General features: G+C 51.3%; 2 protein-coding genes across 2 annotated transcripts in view; one reads left to right on the top strand and one right to left on the bottom strand.

Annotated features, from left to right (window-relative positions):
- The window catches only part of FAT2 (FAT atypical cadherin 2), a 48512-nt gene extending 28959 nt beyond the window's left edge, over positions 1 to 19553 (top strand). The window contains 11 exon segments of the mRNA XM_075164846.1: positions 1327 to 1541; positions 2178 to 2315; positions 2980 to 3123; positions 3825 to 4022; positions 5113 to 5920; positions 6719 to 6864; positions 10206 to 10647; positions 13142 to 13300; positions 14143 to 14165; positions 15306 to 15792; positions 16619 to 19553. Coding sequence (XP_075020947.1) covers positions 1327 to 1541; positions 2178 to 2315; positions 2980 to 3123; positions 3825 to 4022; positions 5113 to 5920; positions 6719 to 6864; positions 10206 to 10647; positions 13142 to 13300; positions 14143 to 14165; positions 15306 to 15792; positions 16619 to 17151 — 3293 coding nt within the window. The 3' untranslated portion in view covers positions 17152 to 19553.
- Positions 19554 to 20123: 570 nt separating this feature from the next.
- The window catches only part of LOC142088668 (proton-coupled amino acid transporter 1-like), a 32451-nt gene continuing 30032 nt past the window's right edge, over positions 20124 to 22542 (bottom strand). The window contains exon 11 of the mRNA XM_075164216.1: positions 20124 to 20326. Coding sequence (XP_075020317.1) covers positions 20139 to 20326 — 188 coding nt within the window. The 3' untranslated portion in view covers positions 20124 to 20138. The remainder of the gene's footprint in view (positions 20327 to 22542) is intronic.

The following is a 22542-nucleotide window of genomic DNA, read 5'->3' as shown; positions in this document are numbered from 1 at the left end:
CCAAGCAAGTCCAGGTGGACTCAACATCAAAGGCTGTCATTGTATGCATCTTCTCTAGTTCTTTTCCATTTAGCTTGCACTTCTGCTCTCCTCTGTCTTTAGCCAGCACAAGGGCAGGGAATACAGTCTTCTCTTTTACCTTAAATTTTGCCAGCCAAGTCACTTAAAGAGTGATCCAAATCTTATTGAAATTAAAGGAAAGATTCCTGTTATATGTCTGGGACCCAAGATGGGTCTATGGGAATGAGGAATACATAGAGAATAAGATGGGGAAATTTTTACTCTTCAAAATGCAGAAGTTGGTTTCATTTTTAAAAAGTCTCTCCATCCTAATCTCATAAGGAACCTTTAGCCCAGGGTAGCAGGCAGCTTTATTAGGTAGCACTCAATGAATGTGGATAATACCAATCTATTAACCATGAGCACGTGTTGAGCAAGGTTTACTAGCTAAATAAAGCACCGCTCTGTTTGCAGAGCTCTGACAAGAGCTGTTCTTGGAAGGCCAATGTTAACTCTGTGAAACAAGCCCTTGGCTGCATCATTAATGGCCTTCTGCCCTTGGCTGTAACATCCTCATTCACAGTTCCTTCCTCAGCTTCTCTGTCCCCAAGGCTCTTGCTAATTTTTCCACACCAATCTTCTTGTGAGTTTGTATCTTGTTAAAAGATAGAGAACAATGTCATTTCCAGGGAATAATTTTGTGACATTTTCAGTCCAGAACCCAGGAGGTCATTGAAGTACACAGGTACATTCTGTCCCTTTTTTTTTTTTTTGCTTTCACTTTGTGGATTTAGTCCCTGTTCCTCGCTCATTTTTTAAGATTAATAACCTCCTCCTCCTTTCTATGTTGCATCCCAAGCCTCACTTAATTACAAATCACAGCATTTTGCCCTACACCTCTTTCTCTTGTGCACGCTGCATCTACATCTCACACCTTTTCATCCTGCCTGTGACACAGTTCAGTGATGCTCTACTACTGCCTTGGTCACAGCTTTCAATAGCACTGTTGGACTCTGATCCTATTTTGTCCCAGATCTCCTCCAATCAAGATTCCTGGAGACCTTCCAGAATGAGAATTTATTTCATCTCTTCAAACACTTGCTACCAGAATAAGGCAGGTTATGGCAGAATCTGTTCAATTATATTTTGTTTTATGTGATGCCATGACTTTCAATATCCTGATTTAACCAGTCAAAGCTAGGTCAACAGCACCTTTTCAGCTGACAGTTTGGCAATCATCTTGGTATATCTCCAGTATTCCAAGAAACCTCATGTGCCATTCATTCAAAATATCTTCTGTACTTTTCTATCCATCTGCCAATGCAGGTGCCTTATACATAAATGGGAGCTTGGACTTTGAAGCGAGTCACGAATATTACTTATCCATCGAGGGCACAAGGAAGGGCTCAGCTTCTCTCAGCGATGTGACCATGGTGGTGATCAACATAACTGACATCAATGACCATGCACCAGAGTTCATCCAAGACCCTTACTTCACTGATATCCGGGAGGATGCTGCAGTTGGAGAAATCATCCTCACGGTATGATTATGAACCAGGCCAGATGTCTTTACCCATTCTTTTACTTGTGCTATGCATTATTTACTCTGCTTTTGCACTTTACTTTTCCTTGGACACAGCCACCTCAGTGAGTTTGTGAGATTCAACATCTAAGATTTAAGCATGACTTTAAAAAAGGATGATTGCCAGAATTCCTGACACTCCATAGACAGGGAGAACACTTCGCCTTAGAAGACATCTTTAAGTGAAAGCTTGAGATACCTAAGGGGCACTCAGGAGCTTTGAGGACCTCCCAAGAGAGTTAAAATGTCTGCAGAAGGCCAATACCCTTGTGACCTGGGGAAGGCAGAGGCTTCCCTGGGCAAGAATAGTGGAGCCCAAGGTATACCCATGTGAAGTTCCCTGCCCAGCTGATGTTACCATCACAGGGGAGGTAAAGTCAGGAAAGAGACAAGGAGAAAGCCATTGTTGTAGCTTTGATGAGTTTTGTCTTGAAAAAACTAATGAATAAGACTTATGTAAACCACCTTCCTCCTTCTTCCTCATTTGAGGCAAGCTCAAACCAATATCCTCAAATGACAAGGAGATCCTGCCCCCCATTACTCCATGGCAAGGGCTTTTTGGGCCAGGAGTCCTAGCTTTTTTTTCTCCTAACAGGTGTCAGCTGATGACCTGGATGGAGCAATGAACAATCAGATCACATATTCAATCGTGGGAGGGAACCCACTGGGACACTTCGCCATTCAGCCCAAAAATGGGCAGATCAGCATCGCCAAGCATCTGGACAGGGAGGAGGTGAGTTCAAGAAAATGGGAACAGGAAGTCTAAAACAGATGTGCCCCAAAAGACTGAGGGAGCACAGTATATTCAGCTACCTGCTGTTTTCTGAATGATCTACTCGTAATACGGTAAGCAGAAGGCAAGTCTTTCAATCATTCATTCATTTTCTAGACTCACAGATACTGCTGTAGGAAGGGTGGGCTTTAGGGAAGGCAATATAGCCTTCATGGTCACAACTGTGGGCTATGGTCTGCTCCTCTGGTGCTTCAAGCTGGCTGGGTGAGAGTCAGCCCCAAACTGGAAACCAGCATGGTTGGTTTCTGCTTCTCTGTATTAGAGCATTATAGGTATGGGGAGGAGATGGAAGGGTCATCTGGACAATCTCTCATTCATAAAGCACTAGCAGCTCAAAAAAACTATTGGCAGACGTTTGCCCAGCTTGGTCTCATCCATCTTTGGCAAGTTGTTTTCCTTCTCTTCAACTATTGTGAGGCTAATTTTCTTTAGCAATGTGCTTTGAGATTTATGGCTGGAGAGTCTTAGCCAAGAGCAAAGCTATTGTTATGGTGCAATGCATGGCCTCAAGCATTTTAACAAGCTGCAGCACAGTAAAACATCAATGTGAAAAAGCCAGCATTCCTCTATTTCTCCAAGTAATCATGCACTATAAATCCTCCAGATTCCCAGCTATTCCCTGACAGTTCGAGCCACAGACAACGGTCACCCTGCTCAGTTCAGTGACGTCGCTGTGCGTGTCCATGTGTCTGATGTCAACGACAACCCTCCTCGGTTCTTCCAGCTCAACTACAGCGTGGTGGTGCAGGTAAGCCCGGAGGCGGCTTGTTCTCCCAGTCTGTCTCAGGGTATAAGGTACTCATGCATGGGCTGCTGTTGGACCAGAGGGGTGAGGCAGTGATGAAGCATGCATGGTGTTGCTTTGTGCTCATTGTCACAAAGAGCTGGTAGCATCTGCAGGGGCAAATATTCTGCCAACAGATGCCATTTTCTCCTTCCAATAGCTTCAGGCACCTCCTGTCCTTTCAGTACAGAGAGTGCAGAGCTTTTCCAAGCCTGACTTGCAGCCCCTTTCTCCCTTGCAATTGTCCATGTCTACACCACAACATAAAGAGCAGACCCAAACATATGGTCAAGCATCGTCACGTCCGCTGGATGCAGCCCAGTTGTCACTTGGACTCATAACACCTATAGGTACTCAGAAAGAGACATACACAAAACATGCTTTCATCTGCTCTTGTGCTGACATGACTCAAGGGGAAAGTAACAGCATCAGCTCAACTGTCTGCGCTTAGCTGCCACAGATGTAATGCCATGAAAGGGAGTCCCTTGCCACCACTGGGTCTCTGCCATTGCTGGCAAGAGTCTCAGTCTCTGTGTATCAGAGAGATGCATATGGGTGTGGAATTGTTTCCCTGTTCCTGATCCAGCAGCTCTAGGGGCACTGTGGGTTCCCCTGGGCCTTTTCTCTTTGCTGCCTTTCTCCACTAACATCTTTCCCCATTTCAGGAGAATGCTCCCGTGGGTACGAGTGTCCTGGAGCTGATTATGAGCGACAGAGACTCCCCAGAAAATGGACCACCGTATTCATTCCAGATCACCCAGGGCAACGACGGGAAGGCTTTTGATGTCACCCAAAATGGTCTGCTGGTGACATCATCCATCCTGAACAGAAGAACAAAAGAACAGTACCTATTACAAGTACAGGTAGAGCCTGCCTTACTGCCCGATATCTGAATTCCCCAGCCAGATTTAGTAGCAACAAAATGAGATTAGGATGGCACAGCTGGATGGAAACATCTCTGGCTTTGGAGAAATCCAACCCAGGCACAAATAGTGCAGCTTGGATCCAGCTCCAGAGCTCATTTCTCCACACAGTCTGCCCACAAGAAGCTGGGGGCCAGCTTCTGCATTGGTAAAATCAGGTAACATGATCATGAGAAATATTCTGGCAGCAGTTTCCTTAGGCAGATGCTTTTCCCAGCATCATTCTAATGATTTCCAGTTTAAAGTGAGACCTGGATCTGGTCCTACAAACTTTCTCCAATTATTCTTGTCATTTAAGAAGTGGTTTAAGTTCCTCTTCAAAGAGGATTTCTATTGTTGCAGACAGAATTAATTATTTTTCAATGTTATCAGTAAGGAAAGTCCATTACAGACAAAAGGATAATAACATGTAAAGTACATACTTCTTCAGTAATGGTAGTTATTCTAAAAGCTAGGTACTATTACATTATAAACCTCAACCACTAACTGCCTAAGATTAGGGACAAATTTATTCTATAATCTGATCATTCGCATTCTTCTATTTTGAGGTTCCCTGACTCATGCTAGACAGACAGTGTCAGAGGTGGGACACAGGCTTAAATAGTCCGGAAGGTGAGCAAATGTGTTGACGTGCGTAACTGCTTTATATCTTTGTACACTCGGTTACGCCGGGAACCCCAAAGATTGGCAGCATCACTAAAGATGATTAATCCTCAGGAAATCAGAGCTACTCAGGTGTGCCTCAGCTGCTGATGAGCGCACACAGAAACACGCACGACCCCACCGCTAACAGAAGGTCTCAATCAGTCTCCATATTGCTGTTTCCCTAGAGCCGGCTCCGGGCAAAGGACCAACACTGCTGCCAATTTTTCCCATTCCTTTTTCATTCCCAATCCACTGCCTGGCAGCTTCCACCCATTGCTACCTGCAAGGCACTCTCCTTCGCAAGACCTTATCAGCCCATCCAGTCAGGTGAGGTGACAGTAAGTCAGCATGAGGCTATAATGGATCCTTCTGTTTTCTTTGACAGGTCTCCGACAGCGGTATCCCTCCCCTGTCCTCATCTGCATTTATAAATATCCAAGTGACTGAGCAGAGCCAGTATGCCCCCTCAGCCCTTCCCCTGGAAATATTCATCACCACCAACGAGGAAGCCTTCCGAGGTGGCGTTCTGGGCAAGATCCATGCCACAGACCGAGACCCCCATGACACGCTGGTGTACACTTTGGTGGCAGAAGTGCCCCAGGAGGGGCTCTTCTCTGTTGGGGCTGCGGATGGGAAGATCATTGCTGGGGACAAGCTTCCCCACGGCCACTATCTTCTGAACGTGACAGTCAGCGATGGTACGTTCATAGCCACCACCAGCGTCAATGTCCACGTGTGGTGCTTCACGCAGGAGGCCTTGGACAAGGCGGTGGTGCTACACTTCCGCCACCTCTCCCCTGAGGAGTTTGTGGGGGACCATTGGCGCAACTTACAGAGATTTCTGGGAAACATCCTTGTCACCCGGCGCCAAAACATCCACATGGCCAGCTTACAGCCTGCAGCTACCTCTGATGGAGTGGATCTGCTCCTGGCTGTTGGAGAGCCGCACGGCTCCTTGTATGAGCCTCGGGTCCTCGCAAATAAGATCACTGTGTCAGCTGGGGAGATGGACCAACTTGTCGGTCTCCGGATGAAGAAGGCAATTCATGTGCCATGTCACGGGTCAGATTGCGCCCACCGTGTCTGCAAGGAAACTATTCAGCTGGATCCAGGCATGATGTCTACTTACAGCACTGCCCGACTCAGCGTCCTCACCCCACGGCACAGCTTGGACCAAATCTGTTCTTGCAATGGTAAGCAATCCTTCCTGGTAGTGTCCCACACTATAAGCCAGGGCATATTCTGTTTTCCTTCAGTGCATTGTAAAGCACCTGGACTTTCCATGGAATTAGGATGTCCCAATGACCAACAATTCTGCCTGCAATTTCAAAACCAAATCTAAACTCTTAGAGCTTGAAAGTTTCTTTTTTTTTTTTTTTTTTTTTTTAAATTGATCTCCTGTAACATTTCATTAAATAGCAGCAACATCTATCCATCTCATTGGGAAAAGTCACTCATACCTAGCAGGTAATGAAGCTCAATGATCAGAATTTTGATCTTCAAGCTCCTGTGTGGATCCTAGAGTCAGCAAAACACAGACTACCTGAAAAATCTGAGGAAAGGCAAATAAAGCCAAATTTGTTATACTCACTCCAGAATACTTCAAAAAATAAATGGATGGAGCAGGGGTAGAGGTTAGCATCACTTGGGCAGGAATGGTAGGGGGATACCATAGAATAACATAAAGACTTATTAAGGCTGAGGAAATTCAAGGGTGTTGTAAACCATGCTGAGGGCACCTCGAAGGTGCTATAGGACAGAAATAGCAGGGCTGCTATTGCAGGATTGTTTTACAGTTGAGTACATAGAAGAAATACTGGGAGTTCCAAATGGGATCTGTGGGATATGCAGTGCAGCTGTACGTGGGTTGCTGTGGACAGGACTGGTCCTGGACAGTTATGGTGTCAGGCTAGGAAAAGAGGCAAGGTTGGATACAGTCCATGGTCTCAAAGTGTGACAAAGATGAGACCTTTCACTCATTCTCCTTCCAGGAACGGCTGTGAGGTTTGGGGGCCACAGCTACATTTGGTACCAGCACTCACAGATCGGCTCCTGGCACATGCACTTTCGCCTGAAGACCCACCAGCTGCACGCTGTCGTGTTCTACGCTAACGGGACTGACCACGCCACTTTGGAGGTATGTATTGCGATGCACAGGGATTTCTTTCCAGCATAAAAAACCCTTACTCTTTCGTGGAAGGGAATCACAGAAAGAAGATGGAATAATATGTATCTTTAGTCATTCATCTAGCTAAAATATAAGACTTAGGAAGACCAAGAGAGAGCCAAGCACAGTTTGGTAATTGCTCCAACCACAACTAGTGAATTGTTTTTTACATTTGTGAATGCACGTGCTAGCCTCTGGTGTGAAGGCAGCATACACGCATATCAGATCTACATCATCTTTTTTCTTACTGCTTGCTTCTCCATCCCTCTCTTATATCACACCTCTCAGGGCAAAAAATTTACCAGGTGGAATTTTCCCCAGACCAGTCTGCTTCCACTGTAGCAAAGGGCAAACTTCCCCCCAGACCTTAGGAGTGGAGTCAGACTCCCACTGAGCACACAAACCATTTGCCAGACCATGGTATGGCTCAGTCCAACACAGAGGAGGCAGCCACATTGGGCTACAGGGTTGGGGTAACAGGGTAGAGATGAGGAGGGCAGAGATGAGCTCTGAGAATGGGAATGATATCACCAACCTTTACTCACACCACAGCACATGCATCTAATCAAATGGACCACAAATTAAAGGACCTTTACAATAATGGACGGAACAGACAAAACAGGACTCTTAATGCTATTTCTCAACTCCCCCACTCTTTCCAACCACTTTCTTCAGGCAGTTTCACTGCTTAAGACACCTGCAGACCCAGGAACATTTCAGTCTGATCGCTCTCCTCCCTCTGGCTGCACACTGAATTGACCCAGCATTCAAAGATCATCTCCCTCTTCCACTTTGGCAACAGAAGGAAAGCAGCAGATGACTAAAGAATAAGGGTTTTGTATATTCCTCATCAATTAAATACAGAATAATCGGAGACCAATATCATAGGACATACTTAGCAGCTTAGAGAGATTTGTCCATGAGACTAATCACATTGACATCTACACTCTGTAACCTACCTGGAAGTGCTCATCCTGTCCCTGAATTCCTTCATCCCTTCTCATGGTTTCACAACCCCATCTTTCTATTTTGAAATACTTTTCTTTCCGCTGTTATAAAAGACCCACACAGACAAGGAGCTACACAGCAGCCAACGCCCAGAGACCTGCCCAAAGTACATATTGCAAGCTCCTGCTGCCACAGCCATCACTCCTCAAGAGCAAGAGCAGAGAAACATCATTCATATGTCCAGTACCCACCTCCGAGAGTGACTTCAAGCTGCATTGTAAAGGGCTGATGAGAAAAACTTCTCAAGAAGGGAGCTTTCTGACCCGTCTCTGGGAAGGAGAGTCACCAAGTAGTTCAGCAGAAGGAGCCCAGCACCCAAGATGGTGCTCAGAAATAATGAGATGACAGGAAGCTCTACTGAGCCAGGCCTAACACACAGAGTCAAGGGAGAAACGACTCATTATTGATGGAGTATAGTGTGCCCATGATCTCCTGGACCCAGATGTATCCACAAGCTTTTCAATAGGAAACATTCATGAAGCCTTCACCACAACATTGCCTGTGAATCATTTCTTCCCCAACTCACTTTATTAACAATATCTCAGGGAACAAACCTTTTCTAGACCATCTGGCCTCAAAAAACTGAAGGAATCCCTCAAGATTTTAAGCTTTGAGGACTGCAGTACTCTAAGTATGAGCCAAAGCTTTGAAAGAATCATAACATGGTTTGTAGATTTGGTGAAGAGGATGAGTTCTCCCAAGGGCATGCATATCACTGCCCTTCCAATCACTAAGCTCTCCTGGTGTTCAGAAATAGGGTGCAGCAAGAGGATGGCAAACCAGGCAAGCTGGGAAAGACTTGGCAGTCTGTCAGTTCTTGCTCGAGGGAATCGAGTTCTCAGCTGTCTCCCAGCCCCAGAAATTGATAAATCCAATCTACAGACCCATCTGAAGTGAAATCATGTTCCTTCAGATAAAGTGAAGTGACAAAGTTCTCTGGTGCACTTGCCAATTGTGCAAAGAGATTTACACACGTTGCCCTGAGGCCCTTCCATGGCGTGTGCCAGCTGCACCTAGTTCTTCCTTCCTTCAGCAGTTGCTTTCTCCTCCCACTGGGATTTATTTATACCGTGGACTTCTCTAAGATTAACTGTTGTCCTGCTCTGCTTTTGACCCCTCCAGAGTAGCTCCATCATATTGTACGTAGGTTTCTATAGAGTTCAGCGTAGCCCATAATCACTGCTCCTCTTCCAAGGATCAACACTCCTCGGTGTCTCTAATGCCCCCCAAGGAGATCTCTTTTGCCTGGGATGAATTGCCCGATGTTACATAGCAAGCTCTGCAGCTTTTCCATGAATGTTTCATTCCATCTCTTCTCTCCTTCTCCATAGGCTCTTGGCTTCTATGAGAGAAAGGTTTTATCAACAAAGCACTGGGGAGAAAAAGATGCAAGAGAGGTTTACCCCTGACTTCACCGTGAAAAAACACAGCTAACCTTTCCTTTCTCCTTCTTCCATATGAGTTTTAAAGATGAATCTTGGGCCACAAATAGGAATTTCTGATGTCCCAGTTTAGTGCAGAAGACACTGGTGTGGTTCACTTTTAGAAGCTCAATATCTTGTCTCCCTCCCATCTCCTGGAGATCAAGGATTGGATCGCAACACCTATCAGCAGCTTTGGCCTGGCTTTCCAGCATGCTGGTTAGGAGCTGGGTACAACCATAATTCCTTTCTCTGCCTCTCAACTCTTCCTTGCCTCCTCCAGAGAAAGCTGCCAGTGCTCCTCCTCGCCAAGGTCCTTTCAGCACCCTCACCCATGCCAAAGGGGGAACTGCTCCAGCACCTTCCCCACCACTAACAAGACAGTCAGAACAAAATAAAGGCCACATGGCCCAGAACAAGAGTCCACCTGTGACTGGTGGATGGAGTTATGGATAGTCTGAATACCAGGGCTCTGATTAGGCTCAGGAAGCGGTGAGTAGGGGTGAGCAGCTGCAGGGATATGAACACATGGCTCTGCACCCTGTTGTATGGAAAGATGAGCTTCCCTTCCTGCACATTGGTCAAAGGTTGCAGGGAAGGACTACGGGTGAAGTTGTGCGAGAGATGATGGTGTTTTGCAAAAATAAAGGAGGCTGCAGTCACTTAAACAGGCTTTAATTGATCCATGCAAAGCTTAATATGGGTGGAAGGGGCTGCATTTGCCTAGCTGGTAATTCTTGGAGTCTGGAAGTTGGGATCCATCTTGACTCTCAATGCTTAGGCAGGGAGAGAGGAGAACAAGAAGCAGAAGTTTTGAAAGCCTCCATGAACAGCAGCCACCTGTATCACAGCTAACCATGACTTCTGGGATGTGTTTTGCAGATGGTTGATGGAGTGCCTCAACTTGGGTACAGCTGCCAGGGCAACTACACTGGGAACCTCTCCTCTTCACGTTTTGTGAGCGACGGTGAGTGGCACTCAGTCTTCCTGGAGGTGAAGAACACATCTGTCCGCCTGCTCATCGATGGACTGGGAAACGCCTCTCTCCAGCTGCCAGCGACCTGTAGCATCTCCCAAGGCAGACGAGACTTGCTTTTTGGGGGCCTCCGGCAGCCGCTCCAGTCCCAGAGAGTCACACGGGGGTTCAGGGGCTGCCTCGACGTGGTTGCAATCAACGGCAGAGAAGTGGTTCTCCTGCCCGGGAAAGGGCAATCAAAGGAAGTCATGGAGGAGGTGGGAATAAAGCAGTGTTGCTCCCCCACTGGTGCCTGCAGCAGCAACCCATGCCTCAACAACGGGATGTGCTCTGAAACTCATGGAGGAGGTACGTGAATACCAACACAGAGCAATAAGCAGTGAGGGGAGGGAAAGGTGAGGGGATACTCCAGAGGAGAATCAGAGGTCCCCTGTCCTGGGGGACCTCAAGTGGTAGCTGACTCAGTGCAGCAGCAGCTGTAGAGTATGAGATCATATGAGCCATCATCCTGGTTCTCATCAGCGGACCACGGCCGGAGGGCAGGAGGGTGTTTCTAAGGAGTGTGCATGACCTAGGAGTGTGCAGCGGTGCCAAAAACTCAAATGCAAATAGAAATTCCACCCACCCCTCTGCATCCTCTTTGCTTAAGGAGCCATTAGCGAGGCTGGAATCAGGCAAGATGGGATCATGCAGTGATGGTATCTGGGCAGAAACAAGCCAAGATCTTGGTCTATTCCCACTGCAGTCAGTGACTCCCCGGGGCTATGGGAAGGGATATGGGAAAACCATAAGCTCAAATCCAAGAGTCTCAGGCTAACATGGGGTGCACATGCTCAACAGAGGTTTGGTACCAGGCTTTTCCCAAGATAGTCTCACCGCTGCCCCGTTCCTTCCATAACAGGGTCTCCCCGTAGCGAGCTGTATCACAGGGACAGGGCTAGTTTGCAGTGGCCTCAGGGGGAGGAACCACTCCCAGCGATGTCCACCTTTGTGTCACTGCCCTACACCCACGTCCCAGCTTCCAGCACAGTGGGGCTGCACCCCATAATGCCCCGTCCATCGAGACAGATACCGTCTGCGCTTTGGCCCTTCCTTGGGGCAGAGGTGCTTTCCAGGCTGCTGCGTGGGGAGCTCCTCCCGCAGCTCTGTGCTCTATGGGGTCACTGCCAAAGCCTACACCCTGCCCGGCGAGCAAGCAAGGACGGAGGAGGGAGCACACCTCCTCCTGCCCTGCCCGCAGCCTCTGGGAACAAGATTCCCAGCCCTGTCGACTCAGCAGCTGCCTGGTTCAGGTGAACTTGTTTGACACAAGGTACATCTAAACCAAACAGTTAGCCAGGCTGGCACTCGTGCCTCAGCCTTACTCGAGACCCTCCACACAGAAAACCCCTCTGGCTGGGCTGGAAGGGGCTCAAAGCCCATGAGGTGAAAACTTGTCTCTGCTCTAAGTCAAGGCATCACCTGCTTGCTTTGCAGAGAGCATACAATGGGAGGAGGAAGGAGGAAAATCACTCCCTCACTAATAACCTAATAATCATCCAGTGCCCTTCCCATATTTTCCTTCCAAGGTGATCAACTTCTCCTGCAAATGGCCCAGCTGCCCAGGAAAGAGCCTGTGGGACACGGCCCCAGGCAGAAACACGCAGGACACGACTGTAGGGAAGGGGTTGCTCAAGGGACATTTAGTTTGTGAGGTTATCCTGGGTGCTTGGCTTCTTTGCGCGTTGGGGGCTCAGTCCTGGAGACCACGGGCATGCAGTGCGAGCTTATGCAAAACTCTGCCCGGGGATCTCAGGCGTGGGATTACATGCACAGGCAAAGACACGTCTGTGCAAGCGAGCCCGGGTAAGCCACGTGGCTGCGTGAGAACGCATCTGTGCGGAAAGGGTCAAAGCCAGACCAGCCACCACATCAACCACAGCGCTCAGGACCACAGGCACAAATACATGTGAACCCCCGCATCCAGGAACACGTGTGTTTGGGCACACGTACCCTACAGGCAACGTCCAGCACCTGCTGCACGAGTGCCAGCACGTCCTTGTTGTACAACCACTAACATGCATGTGGAAACAGGTCTGCATTTGTTCAGACTGTGCTCTAAAGCAGGGATGTTTAGCTTGTGGATGAGTAGCAAAGACTTTTCAAGCACGCTGCAAGGTGGAAACTCGGCACAGTACCACCAGCCGAGTGACTAGCAAGAGCTCAGCACAGCCAGGGACATTCCCATGCTTAGGGCTACACTAAACAGCAGCCAAAAACACGAACAGCAGCAGCCCCCTCCAAGTCCCCGGTTTTCTCTCTGGCTGTGACCAGACACCTCCTGTAGGCAAGAGAAACCCAACGTGTTGAGACAGGCGCTTCATACCGCGAGAACTCGCAGGACCAAAGACTTCAGAGAACAATAAGTTACAGAGGATTGCATTTAGCAGAGTCAGAAACTGTGAATCAGCCAGCCAGGCTCCCCTTCCTTTAACCTGAATTTGTCCCCCAGCTTCTCCATGCAATAAAACTGTGCCCTGAATACATCCCTGGCAGGAGAGGGTCTGTGGCAGGAGAGGACAGGCTTGACTTGTTGCTTAAATAGCTCTCTAGTGCCATTGGATTGCCCCAGAGTGGCCAGCCAGCCTCCAGCAACGGCTCCAGGTCCTGTAACCTACCCACCAGTCCTCTGTGGATGGCTTGGGTGCCCAAGAGCACCTCCTGTGGCAGCAAGTACCTATGCTTAGGTAGCCGGATTGAGCCCTCTGTGGGTGCCATCAGCACCAGGCACTGCTCCTCCCTGTTCTTGCTAGTTCTTCCATGTGGATACAGTCTCTTCATGGCACCGTCTCACCCTCTCCAGGTTACACCTGCATCTGCCCCGGGCTGTTTTCTGGTGAGCGCTGTGAGCTAGGGGACAGTCCCTGCGAGTCCAAGCCCTGCCTGCACGGGGGAACCTGCACCCTCTCTGCCACTGGCTACTCCTGCCACTGCCCTGACTGGTACCTGGGCGAAAGGTAAGGTCTGGGCAAGCTTCAGGCCAGATGATCTCCCATGGTGGGCTGAATACATGATCTCTGCCAACGAGCATTGCACATTTCTGGGTTTAAGTGCAAATTGCATTTATCTGAGCACTGCAGCAGGGAAGTGTCCGAAAGCAGAGCTGAGCAGACCAGGGCACAGATAGCTCTGCCATCATGTGGTCATTGCCCCTCTGTGCCTTCCTCCTCTGATCAGGAGGGGGAAAAAAAAAAATCTCCTCACAGATGCTTTACATGCCTGCAGATGTTACACTTGGTGCAGGTTCAAAGCGTCTCCTTGCGAGGAGAGAGTCTCTCCCCACACGCTGCTCCTCCCCGCAGTGTGAGCTGAGCTCGGCTGCGATGCTGGCATCCTCCTTGAGGCGGGGGCTGCCTGGGAGCAGGGTGTGGGCAGGCAGTGCAGCGGGCGGCAGGAGGATGCCCTGAGGCTGGGGGGAGGCTGGCTAGCACAGTTGCAAGCTGCCCCCTCCCTCCGTGGCTGGGACACCCACCCTGGGTGCTACAGGGACTGTTTCTGCCCAGGACCAGCTCTGCAGGGCTCGTCCAAGGGGAATTTCTGTCCCAGGTCACAGCCACAATTCATCCAATTCAAAGCTCAGCTCAGGATAGCGGGCTATGCTGAAAAGCAGGTGCCGGATGTCATTCCCCCTCTCCTGTCAGATAGCCTACGGCTCCCCGTTATCACGAGGTGTTGGAGTGTTTGGCTTTGGCCCTGAACCCTACGGTTCATATCACTTTGAAGGTCTCGCCATCAGCATCACAGCTTGGATACATTTCCCATATATGAAATGTCAGTGCACGCCTGCCAAGTATCTGCAGCTAGAGAATTAACCCAGAGGCTGCTCGGCTGCTCAGCGTTACCCGCCGCAGCCATGCACCCCCTCCAAGCCCCATGCCCTGCCTCCAGCCCAGCCTGATGGGGGGTCCCCAGGCTCAAACAGCATCACGTCCAGTTAATCCTTCTGCTTTAGTCATTTAGCCAGGATGAACACTGGTCCTTTGAATCAATGCAAAGGCAGAAATTATTCGTGCAACTCTTGGAATAAAAGTAGGTAGCTGAGCATTAGGTGGCAGTGTAATATCTGAAATCGCCAGTCGTCCAGCTGGAGCCTGTGGGTGCATGTTGCACACACCAGCTCACACATCCTAAAACACTGACTAAGAAACAAGAGGAGCCCAAACCTCACAGAGTTTGTTCAGTAACAAGAAAAAAAAGGAAGGAAAGCCAACAAAGCATTGCATATTCCCCCTAGTATGGGGGGATCATTACTGTTGGAAGGAAACTTCCCCTGTACCGCTGGTGAACATTTAGGTTGTGTGGAATGGAGCAGGACAAAGAATCAGAAATTCGGTCTCAGTACTGCAGATGCTTCATAAAATGCCAAAAAAGCCTCTCCAACAAGGTTGCCCATTCAGACTAGAGGTTCTCCAAATGTTTTCTGCAAGCTGCAGAGTTCCACAGATCACCCTGAGACCCCACAGAGCCTGGAGGACATATGAAACTTCATAAGAGGTTAACACATCTCAGAGTGACCCTGGGCTCCCTAATTTAACAGGATGGGAGCATCTCTCTATGCAGTGTTAGCCCTAGAAACTCCAAATACTCCTCTGAGGCAGGAAGCCCTCATTTTAATTTGTTGCATATGACTGAAAAATAGGACCATCCTGTAAAACATGGCCTCCTGAAAAGCATCATTTTATACTCAAGGATCATGGTCCTCTGCCAGGAGAGGCACGTAGAACGAGTCTAGCAAGAGAGGGAGAGCAGACCAGGGTGGAACATCCTTGGCCAGTGTAAGTCAGAGCCCTGAACAGGATTATGCAGTTTTAGCTGCATCCCCAGGCTAATGGTGGTTGTCTCCATCCTGTCCCCACCACAGGTGTGAGAAGCTGGCCGAGGAGTGCCAAGACAATCCATGCCGAAACGCAGGGCGCTGCGTGAGCAACCAGGGCTCCGTCCATTGCATCTGCCCATCGGATTACCAGGGGGACTACTGCACACAGCCCATCATCACCCCCGCCATCGTGCCCACGCAGTGGGCAGTGGGCCCCGAGGAGATTGCAGAGATTGTAGCCGGCGTGCTGGGGGTGGCCATCCTGGTCGTGGCCTTCGCGCTCATCCGCAAGCGCTACTGCCACCGGGCCAAGGCACACAAACCCGTGGCCCGGGAGGACCCCGACCTGCTCTCCAAGAGCGAGTTCTCCAAGAGCGTGGGAGTGGGCACCCAAGCTGTGCCACCCATCGAGCTCAACATCCTCAGCGATGCAGCACACAACAACCTGGACCGGGCCACGCCGGAGCAGCGCAAACCCACCAGCACCCCCGAGTTCGTCACCTTCAACTCAGCCAACGCCCCAAAACACCGGGGCACCATTGTGTGCAGTGTGGCACCCAACCTGCCCCCCGCTGCACCCCCCTCCAACTCCGACAACGAGTCCTTCATCAAATGCACCTGGGCCAGGGAGGAGATGGGTCAGTAGCCACAGCTTTTTCTTGCTCTTACACATCCCTCTTCCCCCTGTGAAGTGGATCGAAGGTTTGCAAACTTGAGGGACCAACCGCGTTGGTTAAAGCCAAGAAAAGCACAGGCCAATGTTGCCCAAGCCCCGCTATAGGTCCTTTATTGGCTTTTCCCTCCCTGCTCACCAGTACATCCCAATTTTCAGCTTTAACCTGCTCAGTCTCGTACACAATCAGCAGGGAAACCATTAATGCACAGTCTGGATTCCCACACATCTGGGTCAAAGACCCTATAAAAGAGAATAATGAAGCTAAGGGGAAAAAATTCAGAATGTAAAAGTCAGTGTGAGTTTTAGTGGAGGCATTTGCATCAATGCTGCTAGGCAGAGGGATCACGCCCTCAGGGAAACACCTTGCATGGCTCCGGACAGCAAGGTTACTGCTTTCTCCCCGTGCAGTTCATCACCAAAGGATGCTGTTAGGAAAGAGTTCACCAGAGTAACTATAGGGAAAGGGAGAGATCCAGTGGATCACTTGCTCTGCCCCCATCCCCTCATCATGCAAGCTTCTTGCATCTGATGGTGTGAAGAAGTGTGTCTTTTGGGTGCTAGAGAGGGGATGTGTCGGTGGGAACACTGCCCAGGCACAGCCAGGGGTGCCCTCAGGTCCCCTCAATTCCCAAAGCAGCAACTACAACTCCCCTGTCCTCATGTCTCCTCTCTTCCCTGGTCTGCCACATCTCCTGCAGGCTCAGGGTCTACAGAAGGAATTAGCAGGAGGGCAAGGGGGGGAAAACAACACCTTGAACTGCAGCTAACACAACTCTCTTTTATTCCAGTCTACCCAGCAGAAACAACCTACTGGCCCCCCCGGTACCTGTCATCAGACGTCCAGGAATATTCCCACTATGAGATCATTCAAGGCCCCCCTGCGCCCTCTTCCCACCCTCCTCTCCCCCCGCCACCCCCTCCGCCGGCAGACGCGGAGCCGGTTGCTCTTTACGGGGGCTTTCCCTTCCCGCTGGACCAAAGCAACAAGCGGGCCCCCATCCCTCCCCGCTACAGCAACCAGAACCTGGAGGACTTCTTGCCGCTCAGCCCTGTGGACATGGGAGCCTCCCAGTGCCAGAACGAATATACAGCCATCAGCTACTACCCAGCCCAGCTGGTGCAGGGCGAGGGCATCCCGTACCAGGCTGACCCGGGGTACAAGCGGGTGAGCATGCGCCTGAGCGTGGCCCAGCCCTCCTACGCGGACTGCGAGGTGGGCCACCAGCCCAGCATCCGAGCCCAGCCCCTTCCACCCCCCAACTACGAGGGCTCTGACATGGTGGAAAGCGACTACGGGAGCTGCGAGGAGGTGATGTTTTAACGGGGGGCTCATCCTCGAGATGAGGAGAGAAGCGCATCTCCACGCAGAACAGTGTGCAGGGGGCTGGCACGTGCCACCAAAGGGAGGCTTACGTGTCCCCCCCCCAGCTTACGGCATCTCCCCTGCACGGCTGGGTTGTAATTTGGCTGGATCTTTCCCCCCGCTACCCTCCACGGTGCTCCTGCTGCAAACGGAGGGGAAATATTCCAGCCACTGCCGGGACATGGAGGATACTCCTGGGATGCCAGTGACTAACCTGCCTCCTTGCCAAGGGGACTTCCTCCGACGCCGCGCAGGACCGCAGCGTGCCACCTCCTCCCACCCCAGGCCGCCTGGCCACAGGGATGAGGAGGAGGAGAAAGAGGAGGGCAAGCACTGCAGGCATGGCAGCAGTTGTGGTGGAGAAGGTGCGAAAGGACTAACGATGCGCAGCCTGGGAGTGCCCCAGGTGGGACAGCAGAGGCTCCCTGCCCCCAGCTCTGGCTCCAAGGGCTTGCATCGAGCCAACAGTTTGCCCAGTGGAATGGATCAGCTGGTGCAAACCCTCATCCATGTCTGCTCCCCAATGCAGGGAGAGAGATGAGGGAATGTAGCTGGGCCCATCAGCATGTCCCCCACTTGGCCAACAGAAGTCCAAGCAAAAAAAAAAAAAAAAAAGAAAAAAAAAAGAAAAAAAAAGTTCATTTCAGTAGAAAAACCAAGCAACAACAACCAGGAACCACCCACAGACTCAAACCAGTGCAGCTAGCAGCAAAGCAAGACCCTGCCCAGTTGGGCTGCGCTCGTGGGAGTAAAGGAGACCCTGCCCCAAGGATGCGAGCACAGACATGTCCCCGTGGCTGTCGTGGTCCCATGCTGAACACAGCAGCACGTAGTCCTGCCACCCAGCTGGGGCTCTCCGCTATCCCAGAAAGACTGGCCAGCACGGCGTGGCATCTCCTACCTGAGACGGTGCACTGAGGCTATTGAGCGTGGATTTGCCTGGATACCCTTGTGCTTGGGAATGTATCGTTTCTTCATGAGAGGTTTTCTTTGGTTGGTTGTTTGATGTAACTTTTTTGTTGTTGATTTTTGGAAAGTATTAAAAGAGTTTGGATTTTTTTACTATTCTGATTTTATTCGATAACTCAGGGATTCCCTTGTGTATTGGGTTTGCATGGCAAGGTTTTGGTAGCACGGGGGATTCTGCGAGAAGCTGCTAGAAGCCTCCCCTATGTCCAATAGAGCCAATGCCAGCGAGCTCCAAGACAGACCCATCGTTGGCCAAAGCTGAGCCCATCAGCGATGGTGGTAGCGCCTCTGGGATAACGTATTTAAAAAGAGGGGAAAAAAAAACCTGCACAACAGCAATTGCAGCCGGAGAGAGGAGTGAGAATATGCGAGAGAAGCAACTCTGCAGACACCGAGGTCAGTGAAGCAGGAGGGGCAGGAGGTGCTCCAGGCGCCGGAGCAGAGATTTCCCTGCAGCCCATGGGGAAGGCCATGGTGAGGCAGGCTGTCCCCCTGCAGCCCACGGAGGTTAGTGGTGGAGCAGATATCCCCCTGCAGCCCACGGAGATTAACGGTGGAGCAGATATCCCCCTGCAGCCCACGGAGGTTAATGGTGGAGCAGATATCCCCCTGCAGCCCACGGAGGTTAATGGTGGAGCAGATATCCCCCTGCAGCCCACGGAGGTTAACGGTGGAGCAGATATCCCCCTGCAGCCCGTGGAGGTTAATGGTGGAGCAGATATCCCCTTGCAGCCCACGGAGGTTAGTGGTGGAGCAGATATCCCCCTGCAGCCTGTGGAGGACCCCACACCAGAGCAGGGGGATGCCTGAAGGAGGCTGTGACCTGGCTCCTGGCAGGACCTGTGGCCCCATGGAGAGAGGAGCCCAGGCTGGAGCAGGTTTGCTAGCAGGACTGGTGACCCCGTGGGGGACCCACGCTGGAGCAGTCTGTTCCTGAAGGACTGCACCCCATGGAAGGGACCCACGCTGGAGCAGTTCCTGAAGAACTGCAGCCTGTGGGAAGGACTCATGTTGGAGAAGTTCGTGGAGGACTGTCTCCTGTGGGAGTGAGCAGGGGAGGAGTGTGAGGAGTCCTCTCCCTGAGGAGGAAGGAGCAGCAGAGACAACGTGTGATGAACTGACCACAACCCCCATTCCCCGTCCCCCTGCCCTGCTGGGCAGGAGGAGGTAGAGAATTCGGGAATAAAGTTAAGCAAGGGAAGAAGGGAGGGGTGGGGGGGGAAGTGTTTTTAAGATTTGGGTTTGTTTCTCATTATCCTACTCTGATTTGATTGGTAACAAATTAAATTAATTTTTCCCAAGTCGAGTCTGTTTTGCCTGTGAGAGTAACTGGCGAGTGATCTCCCTGTCCTCATCTCGACCCATGAGCCTTTCATTATATTTTCTCTTCCCTGTCCAGCTGAAGAGGGGAGTGACCAAGTGGCTTTGGTGGGCACCTGGCATCCAGCCGGAGTCAACCCACCATATCTTGTAAATAGGACATCCCTGCCTAGCTCCAACCAAAGGCAGCCCAGGGAATAACAGCTTATTTTGGACACCAGCACCCCCAGCCTCTTGAGCCTTCAGAGAAGTACCAAGACAGCAAGTTCAATGCATCTTTGAGGATCCCATAAGGGCCAGAGGAAGGAGGCAGACCCACGGTAGCCTGCCTCACTTCGGGAAGGCACGAGCCTCCCGTATCTGTTAGCTCAGGAGCAAAGGGCTTGAAAGGACCCAAATCCAAGCCCTGCCTTGATTCCCATCCCCAACCAAACACACTTGGGAAAACAGAAAATCATCTCATTTCTGAAAGTAAAGCCACAGCCCTTAAGGAGATTACTATCTCTCAGTTAACTTGGAAAACACCCCTGACTCAAGCATATCTGCAGAGACATCCCCAAAATGCCCAGCACAGGCTCTGGGGATCACAGCAGCCAGTCTCAGCACCTGTAGACCCTGCCCGCAGCCCACTCCCCTGTCCAAGCATCCCCTGGGCATCAGGGCCGCTTGCCGCTCCTCCAGCACCCGTCAGCCACCCCACAGCCCCCCGAAGCACTGCCTGTTTTACCTCTCAAAGCTCTCATGCACTTTGACAATGTTTCTTTAACCAGGAATCCCAGGCTCATCCCTGCTGTCACTCCCCCACGCACGCCGGGCAGCCTCCTCTGGAAGGGCTCGCCATCAACTGCGGGGCACGATCCAGCTCAGAGTTTCCCCAGCAACAGCTGATGACATCACTAAAGCTCAGCAGTGCTTTGAGTGTCAGTGATGTCATTAGCTATCACCATGGAGATGGCAGAGGGAAGACCGAGGGAGCAGTGCCTCCAAGGGCCAACATCCGCAGGGGGGCAAAGTGACCCCAAGAGAGACTGATGAGGGGGGGCCGTGCCAGCCCAGGGCAGTGCCTCAGTGTCCCCTGCCCGGAGGTCAGCCTGCTCGGGGGAGAGGCAGGACCCCAGCTACAGGCTGCTGCTCCAGCAACCTCTGGCTCTGCAACCTGCACCCCCAAAAGGGGATCCCTCAGAGCCAGCCCCACGCCGAGGCAGAAGGGCATTTTGCAAGGCCTGACACCACGGGTGAAGGGCACGGGTTTAACAGATGCTCCCAGAGCAAATTAACTCCCCCAGCCCAGAAGTGGGCAAACACTGAGCTCCTGCTGGCTGCGGGCAGAGCTTGGCTAGCCAGGGATTGCCGTGGGGTCCCAGCAGCTGGGATGCAGGCAGGGACCCTCCCTGCCCCCTGCAGTGCCTCAAGAACACTCCCAGGAGGTCCACAGGGTGCTCTGGGGTAAAGGAGAGGAGGAAGCAGGCAAGCCCCGAGAGCTGCAAACTTTGGGGGCGGGCTTTAAGGGATGTTTCCTCCCCGCTCCTCCTCCTCCGGGGAAGGCAGGCTGGAACGGCTGCCAGCCCCGCACGGCCCCGGCCCGGCGTGGAGGGGAGCGTGGGGCGGGAGAACCTCTCGGCCGGCTGGCGGGGGGACACACCGCCCTACCCCGCCCGGGCGGGGCCCTGCTCGTCCTCACGCTCATCGTCACCATCGCGGGTGACATCCTGGGCAACGGCTTGGTCATCGCCTCACGAACAAGAAGCTGCGGAAGGCAGGTGAGCAGCCCGGCTCCCCACACCGGCAGGGAGGGAGGGAGGGAGGGAGGGAGGGAGGGAGGGAGGGAGGGATGCGCCGGGGCCGGGTACCGAGCGCATCAGCCTTGCGGATGCCGCAGCCGGGCAGGGATATGCAGTGTGCTGCTGGCCTCATCCAGCCGAGCCCAAACTCGAGTTCATCTCTTAGGATATGCACGTGTAAAACCAGCCATAACCTTTGGACTCCCACTGCCGCCTCCTCATCGTCATGCTTGGTCCTTTCCTAGCACCAAATGGCAAAGCACAGACCCTGCATTTCACTCACCTGTAACTGCCAGGAAGTTGTGGGAGTGGGGGAGGGAAGCAGCCACAAGCATCGTCTGCCTTTCCCAGCTCTGCATCTCCCACTAGCTGGTGTTCTTGCCTTGAAGTTACCCAAGTAAGGATTGCCGGTTCTTCAATTCAAGCCCAGATCCGTCCTGTGGCTCTTGTACTCACATGAGGATAACCTGGCATTGCTGACCAGCTGCGGCTTGTTGGATTCAATTCTATTGCAGCCCCAGTTCAGAGATGCCAAATCCTGGCTCCTTTTTACATGCCTTCAACCAGCCCCTTACACATTGCACCCCACGTTCTCCTGCCTCTCCTCTCTTCTGTGACTCTCAATAGTGACACTGTCACACGCTCTGCATGCATTCACACAGCAGGCACACGTGGCACCAGGTACTCCCATGTACTGTGCGAACAGCAAGCCTTTGCTGTGCCATACCTAGTGGCAGGTAAAGTTTGGGTCATCCTGCAACTTCTGGCCTTTTGGTGAATGCAATGCCACCAACAGCCCAGAGAGAGCTTGCTTTTTGGTATTTGCTTACAAAAGCAAAAACAAAACCGAAAACATACACACACATATTTACATTTACACACACGCACACATACATATCTGTATGTATGAAGTAGAAGGTAGTTCTGGGGTTAACCCAAGAGGGGATGGATCTGTGGTCCAAAGATGTTGAGACTTCACACCGATTTCAGCCAGGACATGAGCATCTTCCTTGCTTTTTAATAAAAGGCAAGTTCACTCTTCTCTTCAAAAAGAGACACCAACTGTGAAAATTTCAGGTGAAATTACTTCATCCTAGATTTAGCAAACAGAGCCCAGTGTCCCACTTCTCATCTCTCTTCCTCACTGATAGCCAAACTCTGCTTTGCATCCGTGAGCCTAAGCCACAGCTGGCCTACACACAGATCCACGTGTCATTTTGGCAAAGCTCCCTTCTAATCCTGTACTATTTGTTCTTCTGCAGCAGAAGCACGACAACAA

Source organism: Calonectris borealis, chromosome 15 (genome assembly GCF_964195595.1).
Source record: "Calonectris borealis chromosome 15, bCalBor7.hap1.2, whole genome shotgun sequence".
Taxonomy (NCBI): domain Eukaryota; kingdom Metazoa; phylum Chordata; class Aves; order Procellariiformes; family Procellariidae; genus Calonectris; species Calonectris borealis.
The sequence above is the reverse complement of the archived record's forward strand: the minus strand, read 5'-3'. Positions and strand labels throughout refer to the sequence as shown.